Here is a 12,372-nt window from a genome sequence, read left to right as displayed (position 1 = left end):
ATCCTGGAGAATGTTCCATGCACACTTGAGAAGAAATTGTAATCTGCTGTTTTTGGATGGAATGTCCTATAAATATCAATTAAATCTATCTGGTCTATTGTGTCATTTAAAGCTTCTGTTTCCTTATTTATTTTCATTTTGGATGATCTGTCCATTGGTAAGTGAGGTGTTAAAGTCCTCCACTATTACTGTGTTACTGTAGATTTCCTCTTTTATAGCTGTTAGCAGTTGCCTTATGTATTGAGGTGCTCCTATGTTGGGTGCATATATATTTATAATTGTTATCTCTTCTTCTTGGATTGACCCCTTGATCATTATGTAGTGTCCTTCCTCGTCTCTTGTAACATTCTTTATTTTAAAGTGTATTTTATCTGATGAGTATTGCTTCTCCAGCTTTCTTTTGATTTCCATTTGCATGGAATATCTTTTTCCATCCCTTCACTTTCCGTCTGTATGTGTCCCTAGGTCTGAAGTGGGTCTCTTGTAGACAGCATATATATGGATCTTGTTTTTGTATCCATTCATCAAGCCTGTGTCTTTTGGTTGGAGCATTTAATCCATTCATATTTAAGGTAATATCGATATGTATGTTCCTATGACCATTTTCTTAATTGTTTTGGGTTTCATTTGTAGGTCCTTTTCTTCTCTTGTGTTTCCCACTTAGAGAAGTTCCTTTAGCATTTGTTGTAGAGCTGTTCCTTCATCTGGTACATAGCCCTCTGCCTTTTCATCTTGTCTATCTTTCTGTGAATGTGGTTTTTGTTCCACAGGCTGCAGGACTGTAGTTCTTCTTGCTTCTGCTGTCTGCCCTCTGGTGGATGAGGCTATCTAAGAGGCTTGTGTAAGTTTCCTGATGGGAGGGACTGGTGGTGGGTAGAGCTGACTGTTGCTCTGGTGAGCAGAGCTCAGTAAAACTTTAATCTGCTTGACTGCTGATGAGTGGGGCTGGGTTCCTTCCCTGTTGGTTGTTTGGCCTGAGGTGACTCCACACTGGAGCCTACCTGGGCTCATTGGTGGGGCTAATGACAGACTCTGGGAGGCCTCACGCCAAGGAGTACTTCCCAGAACTTCTGCTGCCAGTGTCCTTGTCCCCACGGTGAGCCACAGCCACCCCCCACCTCTGCAGGAGACCCTCTAACACTAGCAGGTAGGTCTGGTTCAGTCTCCCCTGGGGTCACTGCTTCTTCCCCTGGGTCCTGTTGCACACACTACTTTGTGTGTGCCCTCCGAGAGTGGAGTCTCTGTTTCCCCCAGTCCTGTCGAAGTCCTGCAGTCAAATCCCACTAGCCTTCAAAGTCTGATTCTCTAGGAATTCCTCCTCCCGTTGTCGGACCCCCAGGTTGGGAACCTGATGTGGGGCTCGGAACCTTCACTCCAGTGGGTGGACTTCTGTGCTATGAGTGTTCTCCAGTCTGTGAGTCACCCACCCAGCAGTTATGGGATTTGATTTTACTGTGATTGCGCCCCTCCTACCGTCTCACTGTGGCTTCTCCTTTGTCTTTGGATGTGGGGTATCTTTTTCGCTGCACCACCAGGGAAGCCCCTAGCTTCGTTTTTTATAGGATTGTTTTTAGGCTCATAGCCCCCTCTGGAACTTTGTCTCCTGAGCTGCAGCTGCACACAGGGATGTGAGAAAGGAAAAAAGAGGCTGATGACGCCAGCAAAGAAGAAAGAAAACTGAAGTGATGATGTCAGCAAGGGACGGAGGCAGAGTCTGTCTGAATCACTGCGAGTTAACTGCTGTTGGAAAGAGACATGGCAGGGACTTCCCCGACGGTCCGGTGGTTAAGACCCTGCGCTTCCACTGCAGGGGGTGCGGGTTCGATCCCTGGTCGGGGAACTAAGATCCCGCATGCACAGAAAGAGACGCGGGCAGAGCCCACAGTGGAGTCAGCACCAGGTTGGCATTTCTGATTTGCCTGGCTTTAAAAGTCCTCACTCCCTCCTCCGAGAGCCCAGACTTGCAACACACTGGGCTTCCACGGCAGGTTCCAGTGACGTCCACCGGGGTGAATGAGCCTGCCGCTGGAGGCTCTGGCCGACTGCCCTCCGGGGATCTGGCCATGCCCCAGCTTCTTTCCATAGCATTTGTTGACGTCCATGGGAGTGGCAGCTGTGCCCTCAGGTGGACACACATGGCTGGACGGCAGCACACCTAGATCTCACTGAGCTGGGAATCAGTAACCGATGTTTGCTCTGTCTAGGGCCCTCACCCATGCTTACCCGGCCACTCTCCACGATCTCTCTCTGGAGCTCCTTTGAGGCCATGATCAGGATCTGAATAGCCTGCATTAGGCTGGTACAGGAGCCAAGGATCCTGCAATAAGCAAAAACAACAACAAAAAAGTCAGGGACACAAAACAGACCAAAAACAATGCGAAACACTTGTTTTCTTTTTCTCTCCTGAACACAGGCAAACTTGGGATGGGAAAAAAGGCAGGGAATATTCTGGAGGTGAAGCTCTGAAGGAAAGGTGGGTGAGAGAGGAGACTTGATTGTGGATCTTCTTCATAAGGAATAGGTTACGTAGTGACTCTTGGGGTTTCTTTCCCCTATAATGCAAAATTGATATCATGGTCATCATTAATACTGATATTGACAATTCCATAGACTCAGCCCTTCCCTGTGGTGGCTAATGTTCTATTCTAATCAGTATGATCCAGTGCAGGAAAGACGGATCCTGATCACCTAGGTGTCACCACGCCGCTCAGACTGACCTTTCATTCACCTCCAATTTAACTCCTGTGTCTCCAGCTCGGGATTTGCTGAGCATTTCCTATTAAAAAAGAAGCAGAGTTTCTCAGTACATCACAGGTCCTGAGAACCCACTGGTGTCCTGCTACACCTGGGGTCCAACATCCTGCGGTAGCTGAGAAACCTAGAAGTGCCCACCCATGTCCTCGTGAGAGTCAGGAAAAGAACCCAGACCTCCGATCTATTCACTGGGAGGCAGCTGGAGCTACAGTCTGTGTCCTGACATTTTGGCACCTGGGCTGATGTGCACAGAACTCTGAGAGCTACGGCACCATGCCAAGAGGGGCAGCTGCTACCAGGTCCTCGAGGCAGAGAGCACACCAAGGCAGATGGCCTGAGTCTTCCATCAAAGGGGTAATAGGTGACCTTTCCAATGGTGCCCGCTCAGCTTTTCCGAGACAACAGTTACCGTTGGTTTACTGAGTGCCTGGCACCGAGATCCATGTGCATTACCTCACTGAGCTCTTTACAACACCCCTCTGAGGAAGGTACTGTTATCATCACCATCATATAGAAACGGAATCCGAATCTTAGCGGGGTTAACGTAACTTAGCGGTCAGTCTGGAACGTGAATGTAGGATGGCCTGACACCAAAGTATGTGATCCTTGAGGAAACTGCTCATCTTCCCTTGGAGAACTTTCTATTTTCTGTACCTCAGAGATCCCAGGGGATATGGGTTTTGGTTTGTTTTATAGGGGGCTCTGCAGAGAACGGCTAAGATATATCCAGCGGGCAACGTTGCCGAAAGGTAGTTGCATAGCATCACTTTAGGTGATCCTGCAGAGACTTCCATACCTCTATTCTGGCCGTAGCAGTTTCAATGGCAGCGGAAGTGGCAGCCATCTCTTTGTCCACCAGGTCCCCCAGTTCCTCCTGTTTGATGTCCAGGCCTCTGGGCAGGAGCTCCTGTGAACAGCATCATGAAGGCGGAAATGACGCTTTGACCTCCTCTCTACCCTCCCGTGGTGGACAGGTAACCCCCACATGACGGCAGAAGGTAGGAGGGTCCCACCACGTAACACACTTCTGCACGCCGTGGTGGGACTTGTCTGGAACTCTCTACCACATGAGCTCTGCAACTCCACGCTCCTCCCGCCTCTATTCTCACTCAGAACCCACCTCTTTCCAGAAGGCCATCCCTGTCGAACCCCACAAGGCCATTCAGTTACAGCCACTCAGACCCTGACCCCACCATTGTGCAGCACTGACTGTATTTGCTGCTTGGGAGGTACTTTAAAACACCTTCAGGGCTTCCCTGGTGGCGCAGTGGTTAAGAATCCACCTGCCAATGCAGGGAACACGGGTTCGAGCCCTGGTCCGGAAAGATCCCACATGCCGTGGAGCAACTAAGCCCATGTACCACAACTACTGAGCCTGCGCTCTAGAGCCCGCGAGCCCAACTACTGAGTCCACGTGCTACAACTACTGAAGCCCATGCGCCTAGAGCCCATGCTCCGCAACTAGAGAAGCCACCGCAACGAAGAGTAGCCCCTGCTCGCTGCAACTAGAGAAAGCCCGCGTGCAGCAACTAAGACCCAACGCAGCCAAAAATAAAAATAAATAAATAAATAAATAAATTCAGATGAGGGAATTCCCTGGCGGCCCAGTGGTTAGAACTCTGCCCTTTCATTGCCATGGGTTGGATCCCTGGTCAGCGAACTAAGATCCTGCAAGCCACTCGGCGGAGTTTGAATGAGAGATGAGGAGGATATGACCTCTGGCCCTGGTCTCTTCCTTCTCTGAATTTATCATTCTCACTATTTTAGGTGGTAATAGTCCTACTATTCTAGGAATTAAAAGCTGCCTTGCACTGTACTCCTTAAATAGATCTGTATCACACAGTATAGAAATGGTTGATTTCCAGGACTCCCCTGATGGTCCAGTGGTTAAGAATCCGCCTTTCAATGCAGGGGACCCAGGTTCAATCCCTGGTCAGGGAACTAAGATCCCACGTGCCACGGGGCAACTAAGCCCACGTGCCACAACTACTGAGCCCGCGCACTACAACTAGAGAGCCCGTGTGCCACAAACTACAGAGCCCACGTGCTCTGGAGCCCATGTGCCACAACTAGAGAGAAGCCCGCGTGCTGCAACGAAGAGCCCATGTGCCGCAATGAAAGATCCTGCACGCCACAACGAAGACCCCGCAACGAAGACTCAACACAGCCAAAAATAAAATAAAAATTAAAAAAAAAAAAAAAAGGTTGATTTCCTTATTTTTCTTCCCCAGGGAGACCATGCCTTCCCCAGGGGACCTATCTGTCCCTGTAGAACTACACCTGGCACAATTCCCTGTACATAGGTCATACTCACTACATCTTTACTGAGTGAATAAATATATTATCTTCATTTTAGGTGTTACCTGCCCAGCCAGATAAAAACCCTTGAAAACAGGAAAACTGTGCTCATCCTTCTTTGACACTGCTTAGCACAGTGATGATCACACAGAAGGCTCTCAATTAATATCCAGTGAATTAAATATAACTGGAAAGTCATTCAGAAGGTCAGGTCTTACAGTTCTAACTCTACTTTCCAGAATCAAGTTTAAAGTACAGAAAGAACTGGCTTAGCACATCACTGATCCCTGAAGAAATCCCCGGCACTCATACCAAAAAACGACTTTCCCCAGGGATAACACTGATGATACCTCGCCAATGGCCGTGATCCTGGTGAGGCAGCCCCTCATGGCTGTGCTGTCGGCATTCTCGACGATTCCTTCTTCCTCCAGGAAAGACAGATAGGTGAGGGTCTCCCTGCCATACTGCTTACAGGCCTCAGTCAGAGCTGCAGAGGGAAGGTGACAGAGACTTTTAAAGGCCCCCCGCTCCCCGTGCTGTGGTGGTGGCCCCTCACCCTGGTACTTACAGTCGGCAGGCTCTGGCGGGGCTCTAAGGCAGGTGCTGCTGCCATGAACAATGGTGTCACTGGTCAAGTGGGCCAGGAGGGTTACCGAGTGGAGAAGCCCACTGATATCTGCCAGGAGTTTAAAGGAAACTTTCTCAGTCCTGCTGGAGGGGGAGGGCGGTCACTTTCATACCTCCTTCCTCCCCGCTTTGCAAGTTAGACACACACACTCCTTTCTGGGTGCCTAGGAAATGGTCGCCATTGCCACGTTCCAGCGTTTCGGACCCCTGCCCGGCTGTCGCTAGTGACGGACCCTATCCTTCACCTCTCTTACCTTCTGGGCAGGCCAGATACTGGCTCCAGCATTTTTCCAGTTGCTCGATGCAGCTGGAAACGGACCTGACCTTGGAGAGTAGGTGATCTGTGAGAGGGAAGACGGGGCAAAGTCAGAGTCAGAGTTGTCTCAGCTCACTTCATCCTTGTTAGTTAAGCTGCCTGACGGATGACCTTCCCGGTGGGGGGGCCCCAGCCCTGCAGGAGCTTCCCTAAGAAGGGGGAGGGAGGAGAGATCGATGGCTATGCTGGTACGTGATTCTCTTACTGTAGCTTCAAAGGCTGTACTTCTGAGCCTACCTGGTCCTTCAGCCAAGAACCACGGCAATGGCATCACGGTCTAGCTTCTGTCCCTCAATTCCCATCACTGCCGCTGAATCAAATCCAGGCCTTCCTGTTAAGTCTTTCAAGGCCCTTGGACTCTTATTACTCTTGGGCTCAGACCCTGGCTCCATGAGGGCTAATCTACACTCACGTTCTGCCCACAACACCGTCATTCCCACTGCTGTGCCTCTGTGCACTGGTCCATGGAGACTGAATCGCATGCACAGGAGTTAAAGTACGGGCTCTTGCGTCTCGTGGCATACGTGTTGTAGCTCCTGGCTCTATCACTACTGGCTGTGTTCTCAGGCCACATGCGCCTGTTTCCTCATCCGACAAAGGAGGAATAATAGTACCACCTCCCCGCATCACAGTGAGGACTGCTGGGCCAAGGCACATAAAGCGCTTAGAATCGTGCCCGGCATATTGCAAGCACTCGGTCAATGTCAGCTGCTTTTATGGTTATTATTCCCCACTCTTCTTCCTCTCCATGGCTTTATGTCTCTCCTCTTCCTTCAAAACCCAGCTCATACCATATCTTGTGGAATCCGCCCACAGTTGCCCCACGTCCTGGTGTTCTCGCAGTAAATGAGGTACCCAGTGCGCTACTTCATTTGCAACTGTTGGATTTCCTTACAGACGGGTTCCCCACTGAACAAGATAGCACAGTCCTTCCTGGAACATTTCACCGAATCGAGACCTTTCTAGCTGATAATAAAAATCACCCATCAGCTGTTTCCTCCCGTCTGCCTTGTTCTGAACGGGACCTCTCAAGACTACCAAGTCTCCTCTGCTCGAAAATGAGCTGTAATGAGATCTGTTCACGGCTACGTCTACGACTTCACAAATGCCCCGGGCCTGGATGCTCTCCCATCTACTGTGCACCAAGGCCCTCCTCTCATCAGGGGGCTCCTCTGACCTCATCACACGCCCTGAGGGCTCTGGGGCACGCAGAGTGGGCCCTTGATCATGCCGGTGACCCTGTGGGGATTTTATCGTTTCTGCCTCTCCATGCTTAAGGATGATGACTCCCTGTCTAGATCTGAAGCTCATGGCAGCCACCTCTGGATTCAGACCACACTGTTCTCCTTAGAGACACAGAGGCCTGTCTGTTCCTCCTCCTCCCGGCATTCAGAACTGTTATCAGGCCTCAGCTCCCAGGATGCATTTCATCAGCGTGATCCACGACCAAAGCAGTAGTTATCACACCCAGGGGGTGAGGGGTGAGAGCTTGGGGGGTTTAGAAGATACTACTGCACAGGCCCTGTGCTGCCAAGCTGCCGACTGAATAGAACTTAGGCGGGGGGGCCCTGGGCATCCCCACGTGATCCTGACATGCAGCTGGGCTGGGAACCCGAGATCAGGGTCTCACGGGATTCAAGGCCGACGCCGAAGAGCACTGGGCTGTAAGGATCCGGCACCTGCAAGCCGGGCAAGGGGAAGGGCACCTGCAGATCCGGCGCAGCTGAAGAGAGCGGGCTCCTCAAACCGCCTCAGGGCCTCCCGCACCACCTGCTCGGCAGCCCTCCTCGACTCCGCCAGAAGCATTTTTCGTTGGTCCTTCGCGAGCTGGCCTACAGATTCCTAGAGACGGTCCAGGGAAGTGAGAGTCGGCCATAGGCCCCCTAATGAGCCTCCGTGCAGCATCCACCTGTGACACAGCTGGGATTCCTGGCACCTTAGCTCGAGCTGCTGCTAATGAGGCCGAAGCCAGTTAGCTTGACACAGAGAAAAAGCCTTTAACTTTGTCCACAGGTGTGTGCCACCGAGCACAGGAGGCTATGGGGATGGACCACGGCAGCCCGTCCTCCACCCTTGGGGAGAGAGTGCCAGGTGCATCCCTTCTCACCTGCTCTGTGTGCAGCACAGGGCACGCTGGCATTAGGAGCTATGCCCGCAGAATATTCGCCTTCGCGATCCGGCCAAAGGCCCCAAACCCCTTTCACAGCCCCGCTGCCTCCACGCGTACACTGCCGAGGCCCATGGGTATGAAATTGGACTTGGTCAGCCCCAGTGGGTGTCCGTTACTTGCCTGTGTGCTGGACAGTTTGATCTGGGTGTATTCCAACTGTTCCCGAAGAGTGGACAGTTCCTCCTCTCGACAAGCCACGGCATCCACCAGGCTGCCCCGCTCCTTCTCCAGCTCGGCGATCTGGGCGGTCCATTTTGCTTCTGACTGCAGGGCGACCAAGTGGGAAGAGTGAGTTGCTGGGAGAATTAAACTGTTCCCTTTCCAGAGGTCCAAACGCACCACCAGGCCACAAGGAATCTGCCCCTTCCCAAGGACACGCTGATCCCAGATGGGACCAAGGTGGACCATGTGCTCATGGTGATGGATGCCGGGTGCCAGCAACACCAAAGCCAGAGATGGAAAAGAATGAATTGGGAAGGGTAAGACAGGTGATGCTTACCTGGGCAGAACTTTCCAGGCTGCCTTGGACAATCTGGAGTTCCTGTTTGCTGGTGGCAAGTTCTTGCTTCAAACTCTCTAGTACTTCCGTCTGTTCTTGGGTCTGAAAGAGAAGAAAAACAGGAGCGCTCCGACCTGGGTGGTGGTTTCACGGGATAAACACCTGGAAAAATTCCCAAGCTATACTTGTGAGATTTGTATACTGTTTTATATAGAAGCAAGTTTTACCCTGACAAAAAGCAGGGGGAAGGTGAGAGCTCAGGATGTACCAAAATTTCTTTTTTCCAGCTTCAGGAAATGTCAAGGGCGGGGTGGGGGGGCAGTTTTAGGGACATTTCCCAAATGTCATGCTTGAGCCCGTAATACTAACTAAAGCAGAATGAGACCTTTAATTCAGGCATCCCAACACCCGGTAGGTTTATTGCTGACTCACCCCATCTCACCGTCTTGAAACAATTTCCCTTCTTTGATTTCTAAGTGGTGTTTTTCAAAGAGCGGGTTGTGACCCATGAGTAAGAATTCACAGCTAACATTTTTAAAAGAATACGGTAAACAGAGCTCCCCCCCAAAAAAATCCACATGCATTCACATAAGGATAAGTATTGCTCTGTGAAACTTTGATTTCCATTAGATGTATTTTTCATTTTGGGTCACAGGAAAGCGTGAAAGCCACTACTCTAAGTGTAAGGCGTTCCATTTTATCCACCCGACATCTCTTTACTCCAATCGGACCTGCCGCCAACCCCATCCCAACTCTGGTGAGTTCCAGTGTCTTCCTGTCGATGATTGTCCAGCAGCTAGTTGCGATTCTGGTGTTCTCGCAAGAGGGAGTGAGAGCACGGCCTTCTACTCCTCCATACATTTATGATGAGCCAGAAACATTTTACTCATCAAAATATTAAACAATTCTGAAACCTGAGAAGTCCAAACTCCGGGTGCTGGCAGATTACTTTTGATGAGACCCTGCTTCCTAGAAGGTTGGCAGTCATTTCACTGTAACATCACGTGGTAAATGGTATAGCTTCGTTTTTTTGTTGTTGTTTTTTTTTTTTTTTTTTTTTTTTGTGGTACGCGGGCCTCCCTCTGCTGTGGCCTCTCCCGTTGCGGAGGACAGTCTCCGGACGCGCAGGCTCGGCGGCCGTGGCTCATGGGCCCAGCCGCTCCGCGGCATGTGGGATCCTCCCAGACCGGGGCGCGAACCCGGTTCCCCTGCATCGGCAGGCGGACACGCAACCGCTGCACCACCAGGGAAGCCCCTAGCTTCGTTTTTTATAGGATTGTTTTTAGGCTCATAGCCCCCTCTGGAACTTTGTCTCCTGAGCTGCAGCTGCACACAGGGATGTGAGAAAGGAAAAAAGAGGCTGATGACGCCAGCAAAGAAGAAAGAAAACTGAAGTGATGATGTCAGCAAGGGACGGAGGCAGAGTCTGTCTGAATCACTGCGAGTTAACTGCTGTTGGAAAGAGACATGGCAGGGACTTCCCCGACGGTCCGGTGGTTAAGACCCTGCGCTTCCACTGCAGGGGGTGCGGGTTCGATCCCTGGTCGGGGAACTAAGATCCCGCATGCACAGAAAGAGACGCGGGCAGAGCCCACAGTGGAGTCAGCACCAGGTTGGCATTTCTGATTTGCCTGGCTTTAAAAGTCCTCACTCCCTCCTCCGAGAGCCCAGACTTGCAACACACTGGGCTTCCACGGCAGGTTCCAGTGACGTCCACCGGGGTGAATGAGCCTGCCGCTGGAGGCTCTGGCCGACTGCCCTCCGGGGATCTGGCCATGCCCCAGCTTCTTTCCATAGCATTTGTTGACGTCCATGGGAGTGGCAGCTGTGCCCTCAGGTGGACACACATGGCTGGACGGCAGCACACCTAGATCTCACTGAGCTGGGAATCAGTAACCGATGTTTGCTCTGTCTAGGGCCCTCACCCATGCTTACCCGGCCACTCTCCACGATCTCTCTCTGGAGCTCCTTTGAGGCCATGATCAGGATCTGAATAGCCTGCATTAGGCTGGTACAGGAGCCAAGGATCCTGCAATAAGCAAAAACAACAACAAAAAAGTCAGGGACACAAAACAGACCAAAAACAATGCGAAACACTTGTTTTCTTTTTCTCTCCTGAACACAGGCAAACTTGGGATGGGAAAAAAGGCAGGGAATATTCTGGAGGTGAAGCTCTGAAGGAAAGGTGGGTGAGAGAGGAGACTTGATTGTGGATCTTCTTCATAAGGAATAGGTTACGTAGTGACTCTTGGGGTTTCTTTCCCCTATAATGCAAAATTGATATCATGGTCATCATTAATACTGATATTGACAATTCCATAGACTCAGCCCTTCCCTGTGGTGGCTAATGTTCTATTCTAATCAGTATGATCCAGTGCAGGAAAGACGGATCCTGATCACCTAGGTGTCACCACGCCGCTCAGACTGACCTTTCATTCACCTCCAATTTAACTCCTGTGTCTCCAGCTCGGGATTTGCTGAGCATTTCCTATTAAAAAAGAAGCAGAGTTTCTCAGTACATCACAGGTCCTGAGAACCCACTGGTGTCCTGCTACACCTGGGGTCCAACATCCTGCGGTAGCTGAGAAACCTAGAAGTGCCCACCCATGTCCTCGTGAGAGTCAGGAAAAGAACCCAGACCTCCGATCTATTCACTGGGAGGCAGCTGGAGCTACAGTCTGTGTCCTGACATTTTGGCACCTGGGCTGATGTGCACAGAACTCTGAGAGCTACGGCACCATGCCAAGAGGGGCAGCTGCTACCAGGTCCTCGAGGCAGAGAGCACACCAAGGCAGATGGCCTGAGTCTTCCATCAAAGGGGTAATAGGTGACCTTTCCAATGGTGCCCGCTCAGCTTTTCCGAGACAACAGTTACCGTTGGTTTACTGAGTGCCTGGCACCGAGATCCATGTGCATTACCTCACTGAGCTCTTTACAACACCCCTCTGAGGAAGGTACTGTTATCATCACCATCATATAGAAACGGAATCCGAATCTTAGCGGGGTTAACGTAACTTAGCGGTCAGTCTGGAACGTGAATGTAGGATGGCCTGACACCAAAGTATGTGATCCTTGAGGAAACTGCTCATCTTCCCTTGGAGAACTTTCTATTTTCTGTACCTCAGAGATCCCAGGGGATATGGGTTTTGGTTTGTTTTATAGGGGGCTCTGCAGAGAACGGCTAAGATATATCCAGCGGGCAACGTTGCCGAAAGGTAGTTGCATAGCATCACTTTAGGTGATCCTGCAGAGACTTCCATACCTCTATTCTGGCCGTAGCAGTTTCAATGGCAGCGGAAGTGGCAGCCATCTCTTTGTCCACCAGGTCCCCCAGTTCCTCCTGTTTGATGTCCAGGCCTCTGGGCAGGAGCTCCTGTGAACAGCATCATGAAGGCGGAAATGACGCTTTGACCTCCTCTCTACCCTCCCGTGGTGGACAGGTAACCCCCACATGACGGCAGAAGGTAGGAGGGTCCCACCACGTAACACACTTCTGCACGCCGTGGTGGGACTTGTCTGGAACTCTCTACCACATGAGCTCTGCAACTCCACGCTCCTCCCGCCTCTATTCTCACTCAGAACCCACCTCTTTCCAGAAGGCCATCCCTGTCGAACCCCACAAGGCCATTCAGTTACAGCCACTCAGACCCTGACCCCACCATTGTGCAGCACTGACTGTATTTGCTGCTTGGGAGGTACTTTAAAACA

At 51.1% G+C, this 12,372-nt stretch overlaps 1 protein-coding gene across 1 annotated transcript in view; it reads right to left on the bottom strand.

Annotated features, from left to right (window-relative positions):
• Window positions 1-12,372, bottom strand: part of HIP1 (huntingtin interacting protein 1) — a 45,460-nt gene that overhangs the window by 12,279 nt on the left and 20,809 nt on the right. Inside the window, exons 16-21 of the mRNA XM_028498803.2 lie at window positions 5,934-6,020; window positions 5,621-5,728; window positions 5,403-5,539; window positions 3,551-3,661; window positions 2,718-2,776; window positions 2,224-2,317 (exon numbers count right to left, since the gene is read on the bottom strand). Of these exons, the coding sequence (XP_028354604.1) occupies window positions 2,224-2,317; window positions 2,718-2,776; window positions 3,551-3,661; window positions 5,403-5,539; window positions 5,621-5,728; window positions 5,934-6,020 (596 nt within the window). The remainder of the gene's footprint in view (window positions 1-2,223; window positions 2,318-2,717; window positions 2,777-3,550; window positions 3,662-5,402; window positions 5,540-5,620; window positions 5,729-5,933; window positions 6,021-12,372) is intronic.

The sequence above is a fragment of the Physeter macrocephalus genome, chromosome 14 (assembly GCF_002837175.3).
Source record: "Physeter macrocephalus isolate SW-GA chromosome 14, ASM283717v5, whole genome shotgun sequence".
Classification (NCBI taxonomy): Eukaryota; Metazoa; Chordata; class Mammalia; order Artiodactyla; family Physeteridae; genus Physeter; species Physeter macrocephalus.
This window is presented reverse-complemented; position numbering and strand designations above follow the sequence as displayed.